The 26,881-nt window shown below is 33.4% G+C and overlaps 2 protein-coding genes across 5 annotated transcripts; both read left to right on the top strand.

Annotated features, from left to right (window-relative positions):
• Nucleotides 1-1,255: 1,255 nt before the first annotated feature.
• LOC130622140 (ciliogenesis-associated TTC17-interacting protein-like) lies at nucleotides 1,256-10,079 on the top strand. 3 transcript variants are annotated; one of them, XM_057437553.1, is made up of 12 exons: nucleotides 1,256-1,379; nucleotides 3,277-3,332; nucleotides 3,455-3,519; nucleotides 5,974-6,094; nucleotides 6,194-6,249; nucleotides 6,476-6,562; nucleotides 6,844-6,904; nucleotides 7,283-7,389; nucleotides 7,755-7,879; nucleotides 8,441-8,523; nucleotides 8,672-8,751; nucleotides 8,843-10,079. In XM_057437553.1, the coding sequence occupies exons 1-12, from the start codon at nucleotides 1,273-1,275 to the stop codon at nucleotides 9,035-9,037; spliced, it is 1,143 nt and encodes a 380-aa protein (XP_057293536.1). In that variant the 5' UTR covers nucleotides 1,256-1,272; the 3' UTR covers nucleotides 9,038-10,079. The 3 variants fall into 3 exon arrangements, with proteins under 3 accessions (XP_057293536.1, XP_057293538.1, XP_057293537.1); XM_057437555.1 differs by having other exon boundaries at nucleotides 8,826-8,963; XM_057437554.1 differs by lacking the exon at nucleotides 1,256-1,379 and adding an exon at nucleotides 1,571-2,050.
• Nucleotides 10,080-11,490: 1,411 nt separating this feature from the next.
• Nucleotides 11,491-26,036, top strand: LOC130621847 (SWI/SNF complex subunit SMARCC2-like). 2 transcript variants are annotated; one of them, XM_057437201.1, is made up of 32 exons: nucleotides 11,491-11,647; nucleotides 16,338-16,409; nucleotides 16,764-16,811; nucleotides 17,041-17,126; nucleotides 17,254-17,335; nucleotides 18,546-18,638; nucleotides 18,731-18,803; nucleotides 18,953-19,022; nucleotides 19,158-19,233; nucleotides 19,323-19,397; nucleotides 19,490-19,517; nucleotides 19,644-19,690; nucleotides 19,778-19,866; nucleotides 20,010-20,058; nucleotides 20,177-20,210; nucleotides 20,442-20,504; nucleotides 20,974-20,993; nucleotides 21,076-21,239; nucleotides 21,379-21,450; nucleotides 21,775-21,888; nucleotides 22,019-22,172; nucleotides 22,254-22,339; nucleotides 22,675-22,714; nucleotides 22,792-22,848; nucleotides 23,617-23,755; nucleotides 23,847-23,969; nucleotides 24,102-24,209; nucleotides 24,284-24,486; nucleotides 24,600-24,734; nucleotides 24,813-24,986; nucleotides 25,066-25,159; nucleotides 25,247-26,036. In XM_057437201.1, the coding sequence occupies exons 1-32, from the start codon at nucleotides 11,537-11,539 to the stop codon at nucleotides 25,717-25,719; spliced, it is 3,252 nt and encodes a 1,083-aa protein (XP_057293184.1). In that variant the 5' UTR covers nucleotides 11,491-11,536; the 3' UTR covers nucleotides 25,720-26,036. The 2 variants fall into 2 exon arrangements, with proteins under 2 accessions (XP_057293184.1, XP_057293183.1); XM_057437200.1 differs by having other exon boundaries at nucleotides 18,731-18,848.
• The last annotated feature ends 845 nt before the right edge of the window (nucleotides 26,037-26,881 follow it).

Below are 26,881 nucleotides of genomic sequence, written 5' to 3'. Positions count from 1 at the left end.
TTTTCGAACATAAAAAATAATTTCGCCAAAAAGGGGCTAAAATTATTGTATCATCAGAGTTACACGATTCTGGTAGTCCAGTTGACCATCTCTTGTTCGAAATATCACCCTGGGTATTGTGGTTACAATTCTAAATCGTTAGGGAAACTAGGACAAACACCAATTACGTTCAAAAGCGTTTTGCCTTTTTCACATCAAGGCCAGAGGCTTGTTAGTAGTCAAGAAAGCGCTAGCGGCTTCGACGTCAGGCAACAGACCCTCGGGAAGAGGACATGACAAACACCTTTTTATAAAAAATCATTGAAATAAACGGGTTTCAAGATTATCTAACGAGACAACCTTTAGTCACCCCCAAAATAAGTGACTTGAGACCGCCTAAAGCGAACACCTGTTGGACAAAATTTCATCTGCGTTAAAACAATTTGATTTAAAAACTTGCTTTAACATGTTCATACATTGCGGATAGAGGTCGAGTTTCGCAGTGGATAGGCTGTCTTTACACATGTAGATGAGCTTATCCGATATGCAAAAATGATTTTTGGATGTGAAATAAATAAAATTATTTTGCTCCCATACATGGCATGTATAAAAAGATCAAAATAGAATTGGGAAATTTATGCAACTCTTGTGCTATTTACTGAACGTTGCAATCAACGGGCACTATCCTAGGAAACGAGGTTAGCCGTTACTGAATTTTCGGAAAGTTTTCCGACACTGGGGCGTCGCGAAAGCGGGTAAGAAAAGCCTTGGGAAACAGGTTGTCGACCTTGGGATTGCCAACGTAATCTACACTTGCGTTGAATTAACTTCTTTCCCAGGGCCTTTTCTGAGCTTCAGTAGTGTTATGACAATGAACATTAAAATATGAAAACAACATTTCCTGTGGCTATGGATACACAAAATGCGTAAAACAAAAATCAACCGTCATAAAAACTGATAATTTTTTAACATATAAACTGATCGTGTAAATTAAGCATCAATTAATATTTTCGACGCAAATTCATCTAAACTGGCGTAGCACAGATTCAATCAAATTAATCAGTTCTCGCCATATATTTTACAAATAATAGTTTCTTTTCATAAGCATATATTACCCCCTGGCTGAATTACTAATCATTGACGTCATTATGACGTCAATGAATTATAAATAATAAATATATTTTAAATGCAGTTTTAAGGTAGCTACTTTATGTCAATAGAAATGTTCTATTGCTTTCTTTTGGTAGTTTGGTACTGTACTTAATTTAAATATTTCGCGGCCTTTTATTCGGTATGCTAAGTTTAATGAGTGACAGACGGAAAACAAAAACACATGAGCAGCGCAGTGGTGAGAAACAAAATCAAGTTGCAGAGAAGATGGAAAACAGAGATGTGAAAAGGTATTTTTGTTGGATACAGCTATATATATAAAGAGAGGGCAAATCCCGTATATTTATATATATATATATATATATATATATATATATATATATATATATATATATATATATATATATATATATATATAATATATTATATATTTACTGTATACGGCAGAATATTTGAAACCAAAACCAAGTTAACTAAAATATGTGAAAGTGTACAACACAACCTAGCTAAGTAGCTAGCTATCTAGCTGATAGCACAGTATTCGACTATTTACTGTATAATGTTGTGTGATGGAGAAATTAGCTTAATTATATTTTTTTTCTGAAAGGAGTACCTAAGAGTAATGTTTTTATCTTTTTTACAATAATGTTTGTCGGTTTAGCTTACCTCAAAAACGAAATGGATAATTAGCATCATTGATTTTTTTGTTAATTAAATAATTATGTGCAGGTTAGTGCAAAGGAATATGTACCGATAAATTGTTATTGTTTGCTTTAATTATTTCATGGCAATATATTTTATGAGTGTAAAATTACCTCCATCTGCCAGAAGTGATTAAAAGGTGGTAATGGTTAAATCAAAATTGGTATATATTCTACACCATGCTTAACTAAGCATGACTAAATTTCTTGTTCTTGCACACAGCATTACCCAATTTGAAGATGACTGAGTCAGAATTTTGGTAAGTTTATAAAGTGTTTAGGGGATACAAGACAAAATTTAATAAAATCCGATTGTTACGAAGGTTTAAAAAATTCTTTCCCTCTCTCTATATATGTATGTGCATCTTCAAGGGCCTACTTAATAAAATTTTGAGAAAGAAAAGGCCTAAAAGACACACTAAAGGTAAATTTTCATTTTTGGTAAATCCTGTTTGCATGGTCAATATAAGAGCTAAATATATTTTCGTTTCACTCACGTTTCAGTTTAACTAAAATAAATCAACCTTGAATCAGTTTTATTGAAGCTGTCAGACTGAGCGAAACAAAGTTCATTTTGTCAAAGAAAGGTTAATTAGAAAGGCTGGCTTTGTTTTAATTTGTTTATTTTTGTTACACTCTGTGTAGTACATTTGTCTCTATAGTGCAGGCCTATCAATAAGAAAATAACACCAGAGCAATAAATCGCTCCCCCGAGGTTACAACAATTTAAACTGGGTGAGCAATCTAAATAAAGAGAATAAGATTATAAAAGCATATTTATCCCAAAGTCTTTTTATTTTATTTTATCTTTTATATTTTGGTTCTTATTTACTGTAAACAATAAGAAAAAGAACATTGATTTCCATGTGAGATGAATTGGCGTTGTTCAGCCAGAAACACTTTTTTTGGAATTGGGGGAGCAATTAATGGCTCAGCTAGTTTCTTATTTCTTAGAATTGGGCAAGCCTTTGCAAGAGCAATTGCTCTCCCCTTATTGATAGGCCTGTAGTGTATTTCCATTCCACTATACATCAAAATTTCTTGCACAGTAACTGAATGCAAGCGGACAGTAAATCAAATGATTTACACATGATAAGTGTAAACATTGGAATAAACTTTAATAGGACTACAAGAATTTTTTGTTCAAAATTAAACGTGATGTTTAATGCCAAACATTTGCATTAAACACGTAGCTATCTTTTTTTTAAAAAAAAATAGCTTCTTGTTGGTTGAGATGGCACCTTGTACAGTAGTATTTGTACTACAAAATGCATTGTGGAGTCAATTGTGACAGCATTAGGGAGTTAGCAGAGTAGACATGTTCATAATGATAAAAATCTTGAAACAATCCTTTGATGGAGAAAAAATGTTGTCTTTGCCAAGAAATATATAGTCTGACCATAAATCTTCTATGTTGTATATGTGTATCATATAAACATTGCCACAGACTGTTATGTGTTTAGGCATTTTATAATTTTTCTTGTAGGAATAATGACGGTGTTACAGCCAATCAGCAAGCAATTGAATTTTTACAAACTGTAGGTATGAACAATGTTATTGTTTATTAAATGTGTCTCCTACTATCAGTTGGTTAATTTTCAGGGTATTTTCCAATGTACTTTTGTATAACATATTTATTTCCTTTTGTTTTTGTTTTTCCTTAGACTTTAAGGCTTTGGGAAGAACTGTGTTTAAAGACCACCTGGCGACAGTTTCAGAAACAGGAAAAGTAATTTATCATTTCATTGCATCATTTATACACTCTACTAAAATAAGGAGTTTGATTACTTTATTTATACACATCACTTTATGTTACACATTTTGCATGTCATATCGTGTGATGCAAATTTAGAGATGTGCTTATTATTTCATGTGATGGTTATTGCAGACATCGGAAGCTATTGATGAAACCTTAAAGAAGGTTCCCCATGTTATTATGGCTAATTATAGGTTTTTTTATTAGATTTTTAGCTCTCCTTTATTGATGTGGTTTAACATAATTTGTTGTAAATGTTGTGCTATATATCTTATTGCTAATTAATTGTAATTGAGCACATTTAAATGTAACTAACAACATTGTAGCAAGGTATCATAATTTTGCTTTTTTGCACATGATCTCATCCAGCCTTCTGTCTAAGTTTCTTATTTTCCCCCAGTTTTTAGATTTTTTTTAAAATTTATCATTTTATGTTGTTATTTCTAAAATTAATTAAGTTAAGTTTAATTCTCCTTCAAATTTTTTACTTTGCTTGTTTATCCTATTCCTTAATTTTGCATTGTTTCTGCATTGTCTATGAGTTGATTTTGTGAAATTTAAGTTTGTGTTAACAAGTAAAATATGGCTTTTTTTCCGTTGTTTTATTTTTAATAATGACGAGTGCTTTATTACTAATTTTTAATATTTTTATTGCCATGGTGAAAAATATAATTTAAATGAATCAACATAGCGCAAAGAAACACTTTAGATTAATTTAAAAAAACTTATGAATAGAGACAAGTTTTAACTTCTATATTATATTTTATCAACACCATTTGAAAAAAACTTGTGGTTACAAAAATATGTATATGTTTGTTTTTCCTATTACTACCTTTATGGGGGTAATGTAAATAGGACAAAAATCAAGCTCTGTGTTGAGTAAACAATTTTAAAATAAAGTGACAAGATACATTAATTGCAGTGTGCATTGCAAGGCTGCGTTTGGAACAACATAAAAATGATTCTATTGATGTAGTGTTTAAACTAAATAAATTTTAAATATATGTAAATATAAGTTGTTTTGTTATGAACACTCTTACCAGCTTGCCTATTATATCATCATCATCATTCTCAGCTTAACGTCTGTTTTCCATGCTAGCATGGGTTGGACGGAGTATATTATTCACCCTCATCCAATCCGATCTAGACTGTTAGAGCTAAACTCAACTTCCTCTGTATCAAGTCTGTCCTTATAACATCCTGCCAAGTCTTTCTAAGATTTGATTCATGACAGAAAAGATGTTTAAAGAGTTTCTTTGCCAGAAATGACTGTGCAAATATAAAATCAGGTTCATTTATAATCTATATAATAATACGCTAAGTGTGTCCGTCTGCCTGTCTGTAGCAGGCAAAGTGGATGTGTTTATTTTCCTTTGATGTTGCCGAAAAAGTCTCAAATGTTAAATTTTCTGAAGTCAATATCTTACTTTAAATTAACGAAGCAATTGCAGTACACTTAAAACTTTGAGGCCAAATAACTTATAGACGAGGAGTCAATGATTTTTCACTGCGTAACTGTTTGTCAAAGATACATGATCCTATACATTTTCTTGGTCAGCCTTTCAAGATCTATTCGATGAAGACAACAGATATACAATATTCTAAAAAAAATATTTTTTTTGTTTTTGCTGGTCTTTGCTGACATCAGAACCTCTACACATTACAGGCAACATGTAAACAAATTATATACTGAAAAAAATTGTGTATTGCTGTGTCCTTGCAGACGTCATCATTATTCAAGTTATAGTTTTCTTTTCCATTGGTTTTGTATTGTGTAATAGTCACTCGTTTGCAAACATTTGCTCTTTCCAGAAATTGTTACCTGCATGACGCTTCTTATTATTTTTGATTGATTGTGTTTGTGAAGGTTTTGCTATAGTTATAGCGACCTATCCAGTGGGAATTCGATACCGGCAGACTGGTAGGTGCGCCCAAACTCAGACGCCCAAAAATGAATTTCACTTGAATTTTCAACATATAATTTCTCTCAAAATGATGTTTTATTGCTCCTGTGATGATGTATTATTTTATAGGTAAATAGTATACAAGTCTTAATTTTCTACTTAACGCTGTCCTTAAAATAAATTCAAAGAGCAAGAAAAACAAAACGAATTCTTAGCAGTGCTGCCGCTATGTTTATTTCATTAGATAAATCGAGTTTCGCTCTTTTTGAGCATAATGCAGCTTTTTTGCACTATTTTTAGCTGTTTAAGGCACTGAAAATTGCTAAAATCACACAGCTTCCGGGGGTTTTGACCCCTGCACCCTGTTGTTCCGGCAGTCCGGTATCTTCCAAAAAAATTCTAGATACGTTACTGGTTATAAAAAGATAATTTATCACCATATACTAGTATTGATTATATTGTTTTTTATTTTTTGCACTTTTGCTTTTTGGTGATTTTTTATACCTATAGTTATTGGTTATAGAGTATTGGTGAATTAACAATTTCTGTGGAGGAGACAATTAGAGGTGGAGAAGTATGCTATTATGTACATGCACAAAGCCATGGTGTGCTTGACGAAGTTCCAATGGGAACTTCAGTTACAGGTAAGTTTTAATTTGAATTTTACTTACTTTTTACTTTTACTGCAGTATTGAAATGTTTACTGCCATGGTGAATTCTTTAACAATAATTGTCTATTTTAGCTTACATATCAAGAGGTGTAGTAACACTGGAACAAACACAGCATGAATATATCAAGGTTTGTTCACTATTTTTTATAGTCACCAAGCGTTTCTGGATTTCCATAGCCACTCCTCTAATACACCTTTTAATTGTGCTTTACAACTAATGTTGTTCCAGTATGTATGTTTTCATACATGCAAATGAACAGAGCCTGTATCAGCACCTGCCAAGACCTTCAACAGTTCTCCTATTTCTCTTGATCTTCTCAAATTTATTATTAAATCCATTTAATTTTTTCTTAGATTCCAAATAAACCATTGGACAAAAAGACTGTCTTAATAAAAGAAGGTAACAAATACGTCATCAAAAGAACTACAACCGAAGGAATGGTAAGGCTCAGATGTTATGAAATTGACTAATAAATTTCAACGATTGTAAAATTATTGGTTGTGACTTTAGTGTTTGCAGTGTGTGGCATCTAAAGTGGGAATGTATTTTTAAAAATAATGCTTTGAAAATATGTATTTACTTCATCTCCTAGTGTTTTGTTTTTAAGAATTATTTTGTAGCCTGTGTTTAACGAAAGCAAAATGCAAACTTAACATAGCGTTTTAATGTACTTTATCTGCGCCCAACTAATGTATTTACTTTAGTTTGTCTTTTTTTTTAGTTTGTTAGTGAAATAGAAAGGACTTATCCATTAGCTGCAATGAAAGGGTTTATTTCTGAAGGTAAATAACTCTAATTCAAAGCATTACCTTTATGAGACGTTTTGTAGCATCAGCTTTTGAGTTGATCTGTTTCAGTTTTGTAATGCAAAGGTAGCAATGTGCCATGTCCTGTTTTACAGGAAACTTTAAATAAACATAATTTTACTAATAAAGTCTAGGAGAGTTATATTTGTAATTGTATCAAGGCAGAAAAAAGACGAAGACTTTAACTAATTAACTCGCTTACTCACTAACCAGCAGTTCATCTCACGCATCTGTTTTTTGCAGATGCAAATCAGGCTTTAGGGCCTAAAAACTTTGTCACTTAAGTTGGATTAATTAAGTTGAATTATTTTCTAAGCATTTATTCGTAATTTTACTCCTCTAATTGCTTTTTAGGTGCAAATATAATTCTTCAAAGGATTTTGTGCTTACGACAAGAAGTTCCTGAGCAAGCAGAGTTTATCGCCATTGATTCGACAGTCAATTTAACCCATCAAACCTATGTAAGTTTTATGCTTTAGTGATTTTTTTTAATATCTTTGTTTACCTAAAAAGTTAAAAATTTCGCAGGTTTTCGATTTTGCAAAGACTAAATTAAAGGTTTTTTAATATTTCGAATTTGTCACATTTTTAAAAATTATTTTAGATCTTTTTTCCTCTAATTCAATCCACAAAGTTTAGGTTACAAGTATAATGATTGCGCTTGCTTTTGCATGTGGCATTCGTCTTCAAATTCGCTTTTTACAAATGTCCCTGAAGCCCTAAACTCTAAAGACTGAACTACTTATAAACTACTTAAAAGGTTGTGAGAATAAGCGTTTCCAAGAATGATTTTAAAAATATCTATATAATCGTTTATTTTTTTTAGGAAAAACTTCCTGATACTGTTCTGTCAGTGGGAGGTAAAACTTTACAAGTACTGGGACTACAGAGACAACAGATTTCTAATCATGAACCAGTGACAACTTGGCATACTCATTTTTTGCCCAACGGGTAAGTACGTAATTTGAAATTAAACTTTGCTAAATATAGAAAAGAAACCTATTAAAATAAACGTTCATACATCAAGGAAAACGTCCTGCTTTACTACTTTTTTATATTATAGTTGTTTTCAACGTTATACTGGCTTACAGGAAACATAATGATAACAGTTGTTTATTTTCTAAAATGTCTATCTTGTACATAAATATTCGTCAAAAAATAAATAAATAAACAAAAAGTATTTCCCCGAAAGGCTTGACGAAAACAAAAATTATAAACATCATAATTTGGAAAATAATATCATTCGTAATCTAAATTAATCCCTCAAAGATCCCTAAAATAAAAATCGTCGCGAAGAATAAAAACACTTACCCTGAACGATTATGACATTCAATCTACATCTGTTCGAAGAACTCAAAATTTCCATATGCTATATTATTACGTATATCTCAGAATCCGAAATTTTTAAGCTTGCAAGAGCTGTTGATAATAATTTTATTCACAGAGATAGGTTACAGTGCCTAAAGAACGCGATTGATAAAATGTATTTTCTTGTTTTTTGTTTTTTTTTAGCAACGTAGCGAGTCGTGTCACGCTAGGTTCATCTGTACGTATGCAACTTTTAGAATTACCTAAAATAGAAGACGAGGTCCAAGGTAAAGGACAATCCAGCATTGTTACTTTTTCAAATGTTTACAACGCTTTAAAGTATTTCCTCTTTCTCCGGTATTAAAAAATAGTGGCCCCAATATGATTTTGTGTAAGCTTTGACTTTTTGTAAAGTTGTTGGACTATTTATATTAGAGAAAAAAATTGGTGAAGTAAAGAAGGACCTTCATTGGAAAGAAGATATGCAAATGCATTCGCATTTTTTGGAGAGAAAGGTGGAGTTTTTTTTCTCAGTTACATACGTGCATGATTGTTTGTGTTGTATCATAAAACGTAGTATTTTTTATAGACGTTTATTTAATTTAGGAGGAGCTTATTGACGACCATAAGACATACTTTCGTCACAAGCCTGAATTGCGAGCCTTACTAGAAGATTTCTGTCAGTTTGTGCTCCTGCGAAAACCAGATGATGTGTGTACATTCGCTTCTGACTACTTTCGTTCGTTTTCAACAAAGACGAATCCACCAGGTCTCCCTGTAGAAGCTGAAATTAGAGATTAAATAACTAAATACCATTAGAGTTACTAGGTAGACAACAGTAATATATAGATTTTTTAAAGTTTATCTCGGTTTATATAACTGTTTGGCCGGTTGGATAAATTTTTAAAATAAATTGACACTGGTATGGGAGAACCTTTAGTCAAGATTTCGCTAGAACTTGTGATATTGGTGTCTCCTATGTAGTAAAGTCTACTGAGAATTAGCGATGAGATATCTTATCTGACAAACGTTTTCCCGAAGTGAAGAAATTTTATACAGCGTAATATTTCCGATAAGATGTTAATATTATAAAATGACCTTGTGTGGTTTTGTTTTGTTCTATATCGTTTGAAAACATTAATTTGGCAAGTATACTAATGATGTTCAAATGAATTATTTATGAGTATTTATTCATTAACTAATTGTAGTTTGAATATTTCTTTTCTTCACTCGCCAAAATCAGCATAATGTATACAACCAATGTAGATAGAGACCTACGTTTATTTTATATATAAATATTGACGAAAACTTTTATCCATTCACGCGACATAGCTTCTACTTTGATATAAACAAGAGACCGTTGACATGAAACTGAAGTAAGATAAAGGCGAAGTGAAATTCCAAACTGTAGTGAAATTTGTTATTGTTTACATGTTTTCGTATTTTTATGCTTTGACTTTCAAGCATGCACACTGATCCAAAAACACTCCAGGGAGAATTGTATATACGGAAATCTTGCACGAATTTAAAATTTGACCGAATTTGATCAAGTTGACCAAAGTAAAAGAACCACCCGAAGCGAACTTTACTTCGCCCAAATTATAAAAACCCATAAACAGTCTAACGCAACGTGAAACTTAATCTTCAAAAAATTCACTTCGAATCTCATGTAAAAAGTCTCAAAAGCTTGCATTTACTTCGTTTGTGTAAGGAGTATAAGAGTCAACATTCACAAGAAATTTCGATTTCCCATGTAGGAATGTAAATCATAAATGTTATTGTATATATCATTTGCAAATTTAAATTGTTTATATTCTGTTTGAAAGATATACTTTCCTAAATATTTATGTTTGTTTTGTCGCCGGTTCTTTTTAATCCATTCCTTTCTTCTGTTGATCAAAGTTGATAATTTACTCAGGTTTTTTGTTATGTAATAAGGGCTAAGTATTAATTTATTCACAAATTTGATCTCAACTTTATAAAGTTTGATAAAATAAGACTCATGATTCTATCTACCCGCTCATTTTTTTTGGTTACCTGTTTGTGAATCTTAGAAGTTCCCTTGAACTATCTAGGAATCTTAGGATTTATTTGCTAAACCTCTTCCCAGGGTCTTGTGGCCCTGAGTCGTTATTACTGTCTCGCCTGCGAGGATAGTATTGGTTCCCACCTCGTAACTAACTAACTAACTAACTATGTCCCAAATGGACAATTGCAACGTCATCAACGAGCTTTCATGTGCAGCATAGCTTGCATCTAAGTGCAACGCGCTAACCAACTAGGCTATGGTGACAGACCTAATTTGTGAATATTTAATATTTAACTAGAATTGCTAACCTTTATCTTTTTCGGTCATTTTTTTCTTTTTGGCTGGTTTGTTAATCAATACAAAACATTATCTTTTTACAACTGTTGCATTTATTTGAGCAAAAAAAAATTCGATCTTTGATAAAAAACGTCATCCTACAAAGGGAAAAGAGGTATGATGGGGAAAGAATAAGTATTACGCTTTTTTATAAATGGGGAAGGGGTGGGGGATTCAGGGAATTTTCTTTCGTTTATGAGTGAAGCAAAACCCATGCACTTTTTTTTATAAAAAAATACGCAATTAAAAAGCATTCGAAGTAGTGTCCGGTTGCGTATGCGCCCATCTCAGCATTTTTAAATTGCAGTAAAATTGATGTATGCAATATAAAAAAGGAATGACGCTTCTGTTCAGCAGTCAACAGAAACAAAAATTTGGGCAGATTAGCACAAAAAATATAACGAAAAACTTTGCATGTGAGTGCGTGACATTTCACGATCGCGCTAACACACAACAAAGGGGGGGGGGGGGGGTTCACGAAGCGAATTGAACGGCGAATTCGACGGTGAACTGTATCTGAGCATCATGCGCAGTTTTGTTTGTTTTGATTGTGCATCAAAATTTTCGTTTCGCTGAAAAGTAGAAACAGTTCCTACTTTTTCGCGGCTAAAGGTTTCGCTGCTAGTTTTTGACCAATCAGAACGCGGTTAACTAATGTAAACAATGAACTTGGCGCCTGATTTATTTTGTCGTGGAAATTAGAAAGCAAATTCGCTTTCAAATTCGCCGTTTTCGCTTCGTGAAAATCCCCCTTTTAGTTGGCATGTACCTTGGGGTCTATCCATAGTGGACACAGGGGCCACATGTTCACGGTCACGTTAATTAATTTTCTGTGGCCTCACACTCTATAATATATTTATACCTAATATGTTTTGAAACAAATAAAGCAAATCGGATCACGTCAAAGCATAAACTCTTTGTTGCCATTTTTAAAAATGGCTGCAACAAAAAAGGACGGCGGCGCTAACTCAAAATATTGGGATTCACCAGAAACTATTGAATCCCTCGAGCCAGTTCGACAATGGTTACTTAAAAATTCAAAGAAAGTAAGCTTCTATTTTTTCATAAACCTTTTCCTTTTATTTTTATTCTGGGATTTTATGCTAGCTTTACCTTGCACAGTTCAGGAGATCACAGATAGATTAGATAGATGTGCATATTTTACATGGCTAGAATAAAAAATATAGAGGAATATTCCCTGTTCTTTTTTTTCTAGGAGTGGCCAAAGTTTAGATGGGGAGTCCTAGAGTATTTAATGCTCATTTTCAGCTCAATTAGATTCTGTGCTCTACTACAGTCCAGGTCACTTAAGTAAAATAGGCAAATGTTGACCAAACTTCCTGATTGAGAAGCTTTAACACCATTAAAAATGGCTCCCTCTGGGTCCCTATTTAATTTAAACGAAAGGGAAAGCAAAAGTAAGGGGACACAAGGGACATTTTCATGTGTGCTATATGCAACTTGTCCCATAGCATGCGCGTTAAGAATGTTTCTTATGACGCCACTTCTTATTTTCTGCAGGATGATCTTATGAAAAACTTTTATTTAAATGTTCCTACCTCCCAAAGCTTAGATGTGGAGGGAGTAGAAAGTTTTTTCAAGGTTATCAGAGCAGTATGCACTATTGAATTTACTAACCAGATCTTGCTTTATGGCTTCTTTTTTGTTTTTATTTTCGTAGTATACATCACTACTATCCCATAACACAGGATTTGCTTTACAAAAGTAAACTAAAATTGTCTTTTCCTCATCAGGTAGCTTTTTTTTCATCCATCATTTTTGCTTTTTCTCCTATCTTCTCTCTTCACTTGATGTTTGATGACACGTTCGATGACACACAAGGATGACACGCAAATTCGTGAAGCGTTCCAAATTTTTTTTTTTTTTTTGTGGCGCCGTAGATTAGTGGTTATAGCTCTCGTACTATGTGCGGGAGACTGGGGTTCGATTCCTCTTGACGGCGATTCAACATGGGCGAGTGAATGTTACCATAGCCCCGGGTTAACCCAAGCCATGTGAGGGAAATTGGGAAGATGGCACACTGTATGGGCCGTTGGATGTTGCCAGGAGTTGTCTAGTAGAGCGCGGGCTCTAATTGGGTCTGCGTAGCTCAAAATGAGCATTAAATACTCTAGGACTCTCCATCTACGCCCTGGCCCCTCCTGGAAATAATAGACAGGGTATATCCCTCGATATTTGTGAGGCTAGCCATGTAAAATATGCACATCTACCTATCTATCTTTGACTTCTCAAGAAAAGCAATGTTTAAAGTTTCTTGCATTTTCATTGGTCAATTATGCCTTAAATGATTTTGCAAAATATTTGTTGCATGATATGGGGACACGAGGCACAAATGCAGTCTTTTTCGGGAATATTTGAGTAGGTGTTGAGCGTCTACTGGTATAGTGACTCTCTCAATCTTAACTTCCTTTTCTACATGTTCGAAATAATATACTGTCATTTTTATAAGTTTTTTGTTTATTTTGCAGGTCATCATAAGCAAATAGGCAAAAATATGCTTCGTTTTCAAATTTAAAAAAAATCCTTATCCACGTGGCTTAAATATTTTAGAGAGTTCACCTACATTTTAACAAAATTTATATATACAGAAAAAGAAATTATACCTCACGGGGGTTTCGTTTTTAAAGGTGCTACGGAAAAGCTGTTGTTTTTCAACTTTAATGACTTACACGAATGACAGTGAAAAGCAAACTGGCTATTTTTCCGGCATGTATGTAATTTACAGACTCAAACATTTGGATATACAGTACAGTCCAGATGTAAGCGTACGCTTACGCTCAAGTTTCACACCTTTTTCTCGGAGGCGGTAGTTGTTCGTCTTTTGTTCTTATTAGTTATCTTGCGAGTCTTGTAAGTTATTAACTTGCGCATAATAAACAAAAGATTATTGAAGAAAAAATAGCTTATTATAACTGCACGTAACTATTGTTAAATAGTGTTAACATAACTATTCCCAATAGCATAATTGCAAATGTTATCAACTCTATCAATGTTACACGAAGAGCCATTGTTTAATATTTTTATTAAACAAAAGTTTTGCGTGAAAATTAAATAAACTAGCGAGAAGGCATTGTTGGTTGCACGGGTTAAATAAAGCTTTTAAGCGATAGAAATTATTATATTTTAACAAAGATTGATAGAAAAGTTTAAGAACGAAAAACGGCGATAGAAATGTTTTTTAGATCGCATTTTAAAAGTTGAATAACGAAGATCGGCGATAGAAATGATTTTTTAGAAAGTTAAAGAACGAAGAACGGCAAAAGGAAAGCTTTGTTAGATAGTGTTTTAAGTATTTAAAATGTTATCAACTCTATCAATGTGACACGGCGAGCCATTGTTTGATAGTTTCATAAAATAAAAGATTTGTGCGAAAACTAAATAGACAGCGAGATGCATTGTTTAAATCTTTTAAGAGATAGAGCTGTTGCGCGCTAGAAAAAACAAAGACAATGTTTTTAACAATAAAATGTAGCGTGATACAATAAAACGTCAAAAGTTATATTTTCTGATTTTTTCTTTCTTCAGTATTAAAATTTAATTTTTTTTTGAAATCTTATCGCGAAGGGAAAAGTCCCGAACGTAGGGTTTTTTCGTTTGCATTGCTAAACGTTGCTTTTTATAAAAAGAACTTTTAAAAGTTTCGCATGTTAAAAAATATGTTTCGACGATAAAGAAATATTACTAAAAGTTTTAAAAGTAGCATTAGTTTTTTTTTAAATATTTAGATCATTGGATTTGTTGTTTTTTTAAAAGAGCTTGTGTTTTTTAAATAAATCGAGATTAAAATCGCGTTACTATAATTAGTTTCGTTGTTAAAAAAATAAAAATTCAATAGCCTTTGCGTTTAATTTATTCTCGCGCAGAGTATTGTTTTTAAACAATGTTTCTTGCTATGTTTTTGTTTTTAACACGAAGCAATTATTTTCGCGCAATTTGAAAGGAACTCGCTATCCTATTGTTTTTTTTTAATGAAAGCAATTATTTTTGCAAGTTAAACGTACGCGTTCGCTTACATCTGGACTGTACTGTATCTAGAATTTTTATCTTCTTCAACCTTGATCATGTTTTCATCCAGAATCAGTCTCGCTGAAATATTTCTTTGTAATATACTTTTCGAAAAAAATATTGAACCAGCAAGCAAAGTGCGCTGGTCTGCTCATTGCGCAAAACGTGTTTTCCAGATTTTTAATATATGCGCAGGATATACGGATTGTGAGCATTTTAACCAGTTCATAGCCCCTTTAAAACAGTTTGAATAAAAATAACACTTACTGCATAAAGGAAAAAATCAATTAAATTCAGACCTATAGTTTCCAATTGTTTTGTCAAATGAAAAAATTATCTACAATTAAATCCATGACAAAATGTCTGTTCTGCCTGAACCGCATGGCATGGGGCCAGGCAAGAGAGATTTATGTCTTCTAGTTCTTTAAACTAAGTCAGGAGTGGGCGAATTAGCTAGGATGGCCAGGTTGGCTATGAACAGGCTTGCTCATAAATTAAAAGGACCACGACTATTCAATAATTCTGAGATCTAAAAGTGTCCGACCAAGACAGAAATCTATCGGACATTTTGTCCGACAAAAGTTCGAAACAAGCTACAGACATGTCCGAGCAAATGTGGCAGAATTTTGTCTGATAAGTCTCATAAAATTATTTCGAGAGTTGCTATCACACACTACAAAATGGATTTTATAGGTTGGTTTTGAAAACTCAATATATTATTTTTCAGGCGTGCGATTAATCACATGCCTCAAACAATTTAGGCATGTGACAAGGTGTGCGTGTGCGATCGCTTGCTTCTTCTGAAAAAGGCTGAAATGTGCCGCAACAATAATTTTGTCTCAAGACATATTGCAGCTGGTGACACCAGCAACATTTCTTATGCAACAAAATGTTCATCAAACTTTGTCTCCGGAACACAGGAACAAAATAGATTCAAATCTATTTTGCTCCATTGCAGTAAAAAGTAGATATAGGACACATGCAATTTTTGTCATGTGCGTGCAATGGAGCAATGTTGCATAGCACGAGCATGAAAATGGCTGCCATGCCCCTTAGCTTAAGAATTATTAGCCATAAAGAATGGGAAACAAGGATTGTAATATTAAAAACATACTAGGTAGTTGCACAATATTGTAGCAAGATAGCCTCAAATGTGGCCTACAGCCATGTAAAATTCTTTTTCACTTAGTAACCCAGTGTATTTTTTCAAGCTTAACTTATATAATGACAAAATATATTGCGCCAATGTTAACATCATATGCGCACAGGTTGTTCGACAATTCTAAACCTCCCAATGGAGAAGTTACTTCCAGATAAGGCAATTAAAAAACTTCCCAATTCGAAATTTTTGCTCGATTCAGAGGTTATTTCTATTTTGAGATAGTGGCCTGGACTGTACTAGACAACTCCATGCAACATCCAACAGCCCACATACAGTGTGCCATCTCCCCAATTTTTCAATCAGAATCACCAGCAAGGGGAATCAAATCATGTACAAAGTGGGAGAGTTGATGCATTTATATTTTCTGGCATGATTACGAATTGCTAAAATGTAAAAAATTTCTGAACATCTAAAAAAATTATAAAACTTTAGGATAAGGCCAAATATTCCGGTTCAGTGCAGAATCTAGGAATATGATGGTATTTGTCGAACTATAATGTGATAACTGGATTAGGGGCTGTGTTATAATGTATTATATCTTAACATAGTTTGTTCAAGCTGAATCTCCAAGCACAAAAAGTTTGGCGGAATTGGTAAAACAAATGATACAATTTCAGGAGGTAAAGTAACATTTGGTGCTTCATTTTTTTTCATTTTTATTATTCTTATTGTTAAAGTGGTTTTTGATTTCTTCACATGTTAAGTTTGTTTTGTATTTACCCTAACTGTAAACACATGCATCAAAAAAACTGTTTTTGTCTATTTTATTCTGTTTTCCCTACTCCAAAACATACCTTTTTTCAATATTTAAATTCAATTCCCTTGTAAGAAAGCGTAGACACATAAACTTGTACTCAAACAGCTCTAAAAGCCAATGAAGTCTCTAATATCCTTTTCACAAATTATATTTTACAGCCTATTTATAGCCTCTGATGACATAGTTACTTGCATTTTTTTCCCTGCATTTTTTACAGGATGCTTTTGGTAAAAACATCAGTAAACCCCCTCTCACTCGACTATCTGTAAGTATTGTTTGTTTTTTTACGTATATATTATTATTTCTTCTCAAGAACAGCAGGTATCAAATTTTGATTTACAAAATGGTTTTTAATAGAAATAGGAATTGAGCAAGCAACTAAACTGAATATTATGTGAATCTGGCTTATTGAAACTGATTTTCAAAATTATCAGGAATAGTCCAAGTGTATCTATATTTTTAGAGGTTTTTTAATACAAATATGGCTTTTTTAGATGAAAATTTTAACTGATAACACACCTGGTGGTGGACTGTGTCATGTTTTAGCTAGCGCATTCAAATATAAAGTGGACCAAGGATGGTATGTATACGAATTAATACAAGTTGTCAATTTTTTGATATTTGATATTTTCTTTGTGGTAAAATTTTACTTCCTTTTCAGTTAAATGCAATTGTGCTCTCTAGTGACTGTTTTTATTTTTTTCTAGGAGACGTTTTGATTTCCAGTCTCCATCTCGCATGGATAGAAATGTAGAATTATTTCTCAATATAGAAAGGTCATTAAAGGAGGTGAGCTATTAAATGTTAGGATATTGTGGTTTTGCATGTGCCTCAATATCCATACACCCATCTATTTGGCTTATGTAGACATAAACAAATGCTAAAGATGAAAGTTCAATATGCTGACAACTGGATCTTCTTCAATTTTACTATCAAAATAATATTGTAGCTATTTATAATCATTTTATATTAATCTTCTAATTGTTTATTAGCTTTTCTTGGTGCCTAACAGTCACATTGTGCTGCAGTTGATATTTCCACAAGATTGAAATATAATAGCTTTACATGTGAATAAATACGTAAAAATACATTGTCATCATTCTTCGCTTAACATGTGTTTTACGTGCATGGGTTGGCATGGTATATCAATTACCTTATTTTAATCTGACCCAGTCTGTGTTGTTCTAAACTTAAATTACTTTAAATCTGCCCTTGTTACCTCCTGCTATGTCTCCTTGGTCTACCATTGAGCTTTATTGCATGAACTATTAAGTCTCCACATTTTCCTACCCAATATCCTCCTCCATTCTTTTCAAATGTCCTAACTAACCCAATCTTTTTATCTGGGTAACAGCTGTAATGTTACGAATACTTTGCTTTCTTCTTAGCTCATCTAAACCCTTTCTGTCGCTCATACTTGTTTTTCGAACTGGTGTTACACATCCACGTATAAGCATTTTCATACCAATCCGTTATAAATGGTCAAAACCTTTCTGCTTTACCACTTTTGTCTTACTAGCGTACAACATAACACTCTTATCTTATAAGGTCATATACAACCTATCTTTTAACTTTTATGCGTGATATCTTAAACATACATTTTAAACCCTCTTGACGAGCTCTTTCTTTTGCTATAGCAATTAAAAGATTGGTCTGTCGTGTTGCAACCAAGCATAAATCCAAACTCCCTGATTTAATTTGTCCAGGAAAGCATCTTGATGGAATTTTATTAACTTTCACCCTGTTTAACTGACCATTTTTTGCCTTGGAACTTTCTGTTTTCATTCCATTTATAGTTCTGTTTAGGTCAATGATCAGTTTGACTTTATTGGGTTTGTTTATGGCTTAAGTGCAGTTTATGTTATTACAAAACTTTTAAATGTCATTTGTGAAAGCCTTATAAAAAGATAGCAAAATGTCATTTTGTTGTCTCATGTTGCCATTGTTGTTTGAATAAAATTCAGAAAATTTTATTGTGTTGGTTATTTATTTTTGTTAGAAAAATTTGCTGAAACCACCAAAAATCTGTTTTGAACCTACAATGGACACAAAACATTTACTCAGGTTAAGAGATATTGTTAAAAGGCATCAGGTTAGTACGAAAACTTAATGTTTGTTATTTTAAAGTTACTAAATAAAATGTTAGTTGCTTTCTATTTCTTTTTGTTTGTTTTCTTTATGTAGGGTATTATTGTGGAGGAGAAAAGTGATGCAACTCATATTGTACATTCCCCACCTTCTTCATATTCTAGTGAAGGTAACTTGTATTTGACAAAAAAAAACATTCTGCCGTCCACTGAAGGTAACTTATATTTGAGAAAGAAATATTCTACTGTGGTTCTAGTGTGTTGATTTTGTCATTTGTTGTCAAAAACTATGAGCAGTTTGATGAATATTGTATTATAGAGGAGTGGATTCGTCCCATTATGAAGCTAGACAAAACTGTATTGGTGCATTGGTGGTACTATCCAGACAGGTTTGTGATTTCCTAAAAACTATAAATCTGAACGCCGCTCGTAGTCTTCTTTATTTTTTGCGAGTTGTTATTAAATTCACCTTTATTTTTACTCAATGCACCACATAATGCTAATTTTGATGCCATCTTTGCTAGTTACGATTCTTGGATTCCTTTGAGTGAATGTGATCAAGAACCTGAACCAGCTCCTCAAAAAACCAAGCCATGGGAGGTAAGTGTTGATCATCGCTTACAATTTAGAGCTTTGATAGCACATAGCTTTTCTTTTTACACAATTGATGTAACGGTCTAAATTTTTAGGTTAATGGTCGTTGGCTTCTTGATATGGATTTATATAATGAGTGGATGAATGAAGAAGATTATGAAGTTGAAGATGTATTTTCCTTTTTGTTATTTTTATATTTGTTTGTTGTTTGGCTTTTGTTGAAATTTTATGTTCCTGATCAAATTTCCATATGCATTTTTAGAGTAGCATGGGCCCTGTTTCACCACAAGGTAAATGTTTTGTGTTACTCTTGAAAAGTCTTAAATCGTTCCTATTACAATAAATAAGCCAATGTTTTCAGGTCATATTTGTAATGGTGGATATGTTTTAAACTATTTTTCCTCTTACATTTGTAGAAAAAGGAACAAAGAGAAAGATTAAAGGAAGGCTAATGAGTGACGATGTATGTTGCAATGTCCATTTTACATATTTTATCAATGTTTATTACAGCATATTTGGTCGTGTTATACTAATTTTTTTCTTATTTCAGGGTAGCAGTAGAAAGCGTAAGTTGATGACATCACCCGAACCAAATGGTAAAAAGAAAAAGAAAGGAAAGAGTAAAGAAGAAATGGAAGGGTGCGTATAAAAACTGTTTCTGCCTTAACCCTACGCAAATGATATTAAATTGATCTAATTATAACCTCAAAATGTGATGTTGAACATAATTTTGACTATCAATGTTAAAGTTTCTAATGAGTGTAATGTTTCATCAATTTCAGAGACAACGACTCGACACTTGAACTACCTGATCCTGAACCCGTTCCAAATGTGAGTTACGTTGAATGTATAACCAATTTATGTATCTGAATTGTTGCCTTGAAAAGAACAGGTTATTAATTTTTCGGGGAATAGTACTTCAAAGATATTTTCAATTTTTTTGTTTTAGCCGACAGTTTTACCAGTGGATGACACACAACTAGGTTTGTGCTATTTTTACTTTACTATTTTTACTATATTTACTATTTTCATTTTCACCAAAATCGATGCCTGTTGGTTTCACAATAAGTGGAAGAGCTTTACTGTGAGAAACTCAGTTCAAACAAACAAAAAGCATAAATTACAATAATTTCTCACTCTCTTCTATCTTTAATTTATGTGTTGAAATTGGGGAAAGAAAATTTAGGCTAGAAAAAATTTTTTTTTGGTTATAGCAATTATCAGTAAAGTTAACGCAGTGGTGGATTTGTCAAATAATACTCCTGCAAACGAGAATAGTAAGTCATGTTCTTTTTTTTTGTATGTGAAGTTAAAGAATGTGATTGTTATGGGCTACTTATATGAACCAAAAGTTACCTCAAACTGATTTTAGTCACTTTAGTCCACGGTGTGTTTTTAGGACTTGGATAAGTTTTCATCACTTTGTGTGTAAAGAAATTTACTTGGCATTACTTTAAAATTTTTAAATCGGTGTGAAATTTGCATGTATCACTTCAGAGTTTTATGCGGTTTCCGTTCAGTTCACATGCTAAAAATCGCAAACAAAGAAGATTCAGCCTTATACTGGCGACTCTCAAAATTAAATTAAATCAAAGAAAACATTATTATGTATACAGTCTTATTTTTAACTGTGGTGTGGAATTTCACTTTTTCCAAATTTCTAAAGTTTGGTATCATGTAAATGGTGCCTTAGTTTTTTGTTGAATGTTGGCATAATTTGTAATGTTTTACGTTTTATTTTTCTAGCGAAGGAAGACAAAGAGGAGGTAACTAAGACTAAATATTTCTTTCTAAAATGTTTACAAACATATATTTACTACTTGTCTTTCTGAATGCATACTCTCATAGGAAAATAAAGAAAAGCTGAAGAAGGAAAGGAGCAACGACAAACCAGTAGCGAAGATTTCCGAAGAAGTACATCGCGATCCAGAAATGCCTCATGATGATAACCTTCCCGAGCAAACTCGACACATCGTTATTCCAAGTTACGCAGCTTGGTTTGATTACAATAGGTTTGTCGCCTAAAGTTAAAAGTTAAATCAAGCTTTCGTTATTTTTTTAACAGAAGGATTTTTTTATGGAATGTTGCTATATTCCTAGAACATGTTTCATCTATATAATCATCTATATATTATACTATTTGATATTTAGTATTCATGCTATTGAGCGAAGAGCTTTGCCAGAATTTTTTAACGGCAAGAATAAATCCAAGACTCCAGAAATGTAAGTTATGCTGTGCTAATCAAATGCTGTCCTATTCTTTCTATCCGGAAGAAAAGTTTCGTTTCTATTCTCCTCAACATCTCGAATATTTTGGTCTCGATACAGATGCACTGCGTACAACAGCCTTTAGGGAACATTTCAAAAAGTTATAGAAGTTAGATCTATTTGCAGAGTAGCTTTGTTATGTTTTACAGATTCTTTTTCTACCTTGAACGTTCCCTAACGTCATCTAATTCTTCGCTCCATGGTTATTTCAAGACAGAATACGCTACACATGTAAAGATACAAGTTTTGTCTGACACAATTTGTTATTCTTTATCATAGATATATGGCATTCAGAAACTTTATGATTGATTCTTACCGCCTAAATCCAACTGAATACTTGACTGCAACTGCCTGCAGAAGAAATTTAGCCGGCGATGTTTGTTCTATTATTCGGTAAGTTTTGAGCTAATAGGTCACGTTAGCAGTATAAACTAGTGAACAAATGTCTTTGGAGCTCGATTAATATTCTCTATTGTTCGTAAATTAATATTCTCTATTGTTCGTCATCTTATACTTTTTTTAGTGTCCATGCTTTTTTGGAGCAATGGGGTCTAGTAAACTATCAGGTAGACACTGATAGCCGCCCGCTACCCATGGGTCCACCTCCAACGTCACATTTCCATGCACTGGGTGATACACCTTCTGGATTGCAGCCTCTACTGCCACCAAAATCTAATGTAAGTTTTTAATTTTGTTTGTTAATTTTTGCTTGTAATTTGAAGATGTCATATGTTATTTTGGCATGAACTACGTTTTAGATTTCTGCGTCGCAGCAATTAATTAATCTAGCTGATAAGGACAGAAAACCAGATACAGAGGACGTCACAGATCTTAGCAATTTTGGGTAGGTTTTTCCCTGATTTTGATTGTCTCAGTTGATTTATCGTGACGGTAATTGCGGCTTATATAAGTCGCGTCGAATTGAGAGGTAGATGTGAAGCAAAAAACTGTTGAACTTACCTTAAACAGGGTTGCAGACATACTCGCTTTACAGAGGACTTTCATGCTATGAATAATGAGGCTTAATCGAATTTGAATGCTTTTTGTCAATAGATACCTTGCAATATAACCAAGAATGTTCATTTGATAATTTGTTGTTGGGTTGCTTGAATTAAATTTTACAAAATTAAGTTTACTGATATAAAAAAATGTACTTGTTAATTGTCCATTTTTTTATAGTTTACGTAACGATGTGTACCTAACAAAGAAAGCACAGAAGGTATATCTGAATAAATAGGCTTGTCATCCTACTTTACCTGTACCACCTGTATTACATTCCACTCATTATTTTTTTAGAGTCGATCAGCTGCTTATAAAGAATGGACTGATCAAGAAACGTTACTGTTGTTAGAAGTATGTAATTGTTTTTTTACTTCACAACTGAACTCTTGATAGTAACAATAAAAATGTGCTATTAGTTTTATCGAGGGGAAAATTTCAGCGTGACTGTAGTCAAGTAAAATTATAAGTCGGCAAACAAAGTGTGGATATAATAGATACTTAGGATTATATTATATAGCGAGTTGTGAGCCTGAGATAAGCTTATAAATCTTTTATGCATCAAAAAGTCATAAGTTTAAGAATTTATTAACCTTACCTCAACTGCTTAGGGAGAAAAATTAGAAACGCCACTTTTTTGAATTGGTTACACCTCGCTGGATTTCCCTCGATAGTGCACATTTTTTTAAATAGAAGTCGTGTAAATTATTTTTTGCGTGTTTCATTTGTTCGAGCATCGTTACGAATGTTTTTATTTTTGTCGTGGATTGCAAAACGTGTAGGAATTCTCAGATACCTTAAGTTGATTAATTTTGTCTAAATTTTATCCATATTTGCGAAAATTTGTTTGCGCAAAAATTCCCGAAAAGACCAAATCGCAAAAACAAATCTTTGCGAAATTAGTAGAAGTAAATTTTTCTCTAAAATTAACTTTTAAAAAGCTCGTTTCCATTTTTCTCGGTGCATTTTCTTTGTAGTGAATAAAAATAACGGCCAGTCTCTGTGATATGCGCAATTTCAATTAAAAGCTACCTCAAAATACTAGATTTGTGAAAATAACAATTCTTAAAAAACCTAAAGGGTAATTGTTATGCACTCTGTGACATTAAGTTAACATTTTAGGGACTGGAACTCCATAAAGATGATTGGAACAAAGTATCGGAACATGTAGGAACAAGAACGCAGGACGAATGCATCATGCATTTCTTAAAACTACCGATTGAAGATCCATATTTAGAAAATGACACATCTGGTTTCCTTGGTAACTAGTTTTCTTTTTGCGTGTTTTTTATTTTGTTTTAACATTTGGAGTGTATATTCAGAGTAAACATATTTTGTATTACATGATTTAGGTCCTCTTGCCTACCAACCAATGCCGTTTAGTCAGTCTGGTAATCCAGTGATGTCTACCGTAGCATTTCTTTCTTCTATCGTCGACCCTCGTGTGGCTAGTGCAGCTGCAAAGGCAGCCATAGGTATTTATATTTTTAAGAGTGCTATGTTCAATTACCTTAGCAGAACTGTTATTTTTCAGATTTTAAAATACTTTTTATCGTTGTAATCAAATCGAAAGATTTAAAAGGTTTTCCTGGTTGGTCTTTGTTTAGATGAATTTACAAAACTGAAAGAAGAGATTCCTGAAGATCTGATACATGCACACGTAGAAAGAGCGCAAGCAGAGCTTAAAGCTGAAGAACAAAAGAAAGAAGCTGAAGGTTTGCTGTGTTGACAAACTTAGTGTCGTATAATTGTGTTGGCCTGAATTAACTGGCATTGTCTATTTTTATAGGAACAGAAGATGTTGAAATGAAAGATGGTGAGGAGAAGCAAAAGAGCGAAGAAGCACAAAGTGAGGAGAAACCAGCAGTATCTCCTGCGAAGAAGTTGACTGAGGAAGAGAAGGAGAAAGTGAAAGCCCATCAAAAACTTACAGATGGAAATATCAAAACAGCTGCTTCTGCTGCTATTGCAGCTGCTGCAGTGAAAGCTAAGGTAATTGGTTCACTGTAAAAAGAAAGTTGTTATACTTCTATTGACGTTCCTGTGAGGTGGTCGCATGATAGGTTAATTTGTTTTATTTCTCTATCTTTTTTCTTTCTATCTAGCACCTAGCGCAAGTGGAAGAACGGAAAATCAAAAGTTTGGTGGCTTTACTTGTTGAAACACAGATGAAGAAACTGGAAATCAAACTGCGTCATTTTGAGGAGTTGGAAACAATCATGGATAAAGAAAGAGACATGGTAAAATTTGATTCGTCTTACAAGCACGTTTTCATTTTTATTTTCATTTTTTATTTTACTTTTATTATCTTCTCGCAGTTGGAACAACAGCGACAAGCGCTTATAAAAGAACGACAAGAATTTTACATGGATCAGATAAAAGCACAAGAAGCCAGAGCAACTAAGACAGGAGATGTACTTGATATGCAACCCCACCCACCGTCAGCCACGCCTGCTGTCCCAGCGGTTTCTCTGTCTGCCGAATCGGAAAAAGTAAATTCATATTTTATTTAAGAACTGACTCAAGTATTTCTTTCGTGTATATACACCATCACTGTTTTCTCTCTATTAGAAAGAGGATTTTGATCCAACCAAAACTTCCACCGCCGACACTAAAATACCAGGACCAGATTTCTTGCAGCACCAAATGACTACAGCTCGATCAGGTATTAACTCGTTTCCGCACAATAAGGTAAGTCGAAACTAGTAAAACCACATAATTGATGTAATCTCTCCTAATTGTCGCCTTTAAGGTGGACCGTCGCTATCTGTACTGTCTCCGATGGAACCAAAGCGTGATCTGACATCTTCAGGCTCCCCTGCTGTCACTGCTGCTGAGTTACTAACTGCAAAAGCTCCTGTTCCCCTTAACAACGCACAGGAGGAGAAGAAAATACCTGAGTTACCACCATACGCTGCGCAACCTCCACCTATGCCAACAAGCACCGGACGTGGTCGCAATAGGGGAGGAAGGGGTAGAGGTGGTCATGGACGTGGAGGCCAGAACAATACGGATGCAATGCATCAAGCCTACATGGCTAACATGCCACCCTACAGTGGTTACGCTGGCTTTCCAGGTCAGCAAATGGCTGGTATGGCACCGGGAATGCAAGGCTTTCAACCTAATCCTATGATGCAAGCAGGTGCTGGAATGATGCCAAATATGAACCCGGCACAATTCCCTGCAGGACAGTTTCCTCCTGGAGGTCAGTTTCCACCAATGTAAGATGACATAGGATTTACCTAAGTCATGACATTTCTTAGCCAACCAATAGATCTAAAAAAATGTAAATATATTTTATGGACTTACGCAATTTTCATTCAAAATCATTTTTAGCTTAATAGTAAAATGCATCTCTGAGTCCTAACATCGAAAGTACAAACAGTATTTTGCACCTCGAATGAGGTTTTTAGAAGAAGAAAATGTTCAAGAGAAACACCACATTGTATTGATCTTCTCAAGCTGCTGTAACAAGTATGTCTTTCTGTATGTGAAGACAATTCTGTTTTAGTAATTCGTTGAATGATTTTAACCTGATAATACTTCTCGTGTAGTATTTTCTTCTGAAGAGGTTGTGCAACAATCGGGAAGTGGAAAAAGCTTGTTAGTGTTACTTCTTTGAAAAAAAATAGTTAAAATTCTTTGAGGATTTGCTCAACCGCGCCATTGGACTTGTTTATATCGTGTCTGAGCTCATAAAATATAATAATACCTTTCATAAGAAATCTAGATTATTAGACAACATTTTTCTGTTGTGCAATGCATGCCTAAAGATAATCCTTTCCTGTAAATAGAACAGTGCTGCATCTGATAGACATGTCACTAACAAATGAACAAACAGTATAGTTAACCTTTGTTTATTATAAAGCAAAGGCATTTATTACAATTGATTTTCTTCACTAATTATCCACTAATACTTTTCCCACGTATCTACCACTGTTTTCAATCAATGCTACTGTGGATGCTTATTTTCAAAATTTTTGTGATAAGGTCGAATTAATTCTGACTTTTTTTGTGAGCAAATTAAATATTATTTTCTTCATAACGTGTACTTGTCAAATCGCAGTAGAGCTAATTTACCTCCTGACAAGCAAGCGACATTTAATCAAGTGAAAACCGCGAAAAAACCCACCACACTACGTGCGGCAATGTGTTAGCCAGGTAGATTTTTTCGGATGGCACGTAAATGTTAATGACGTCTTCACATTCGTGAGTTCATTATGTAAGAAATGAATTATATCAAGTTAAAACAATTCTAAGTGATTTCGTGCGGTTTATAGCAATAATTTTTATTATTTTCTTAACTTCTACTTTTTCTTCTAAACTGCTGCTAATAAAAGGATAAAAAAGAAGAAATCATTGGATTTTGTGTTTTCTAAACGTTTGT

The sequence above is a fragment of the Hydractinia symbiolongicarpus genome, chromosome 12 (assembly GCF_029227915.1).
Source record: "Hydractinia symbiolongicarpus strain clone_291-10 chromosome 12, HSymV2.1, whole genome shotgun sequence".
NCBI lineage: Eukaryota > Metazoa > Cnidaria > Hydrozoa > Anthoathecata > Hydractiniidae > Hydractinia > Hydractinia symbiolongicarpus.
This window is presented reverse-complemented; position numbering and strand designations above follow the sequence as displayed.

Coding starts and splice junctions, on each gene's coding strand:
- LOC130622140 (XM_057437553.1), top strand. CDS start 1,273: ATGCTAAGTTTAATGAGTGACAGACGGAAAACAAAAACACATGAGCAG. Junction 6,095..6,193: donor AATGGGAACTTCAGTTACAG/GTAAGTTTTAAT, acceptor TGTCTATTTTAG/CTTACATATCAAGAGGTGTA. Junction 8,524..8,671: donor AATAGAAGACGAGGTCCAAG/GTAAAGGACAAT, acceptor TATTTATATTAG/AGAAAAAAATTGGTGAAGTA.
- LOC130621847 (XM_057437200.1), top strand. CDS start 11,537: ATGGCTGCAACAAAAAAGGACGGCGGCGCTAACTCAAAATATTGGGAT. Junction 19,023..19,157: donor TGGTGGTACTATCCAGACAG/GTTTGTGATTTC, acceptor CATCTTTGCTAG/TTACGATTCTTGGATTCCTT. Junction 24,987..25,065: donor TGTCTGCCGAATCGGAAAAA/GTAAATTCATAT, acceptor TCTCTCTATTAG/AAAGAGGATTTTGATCCAAC.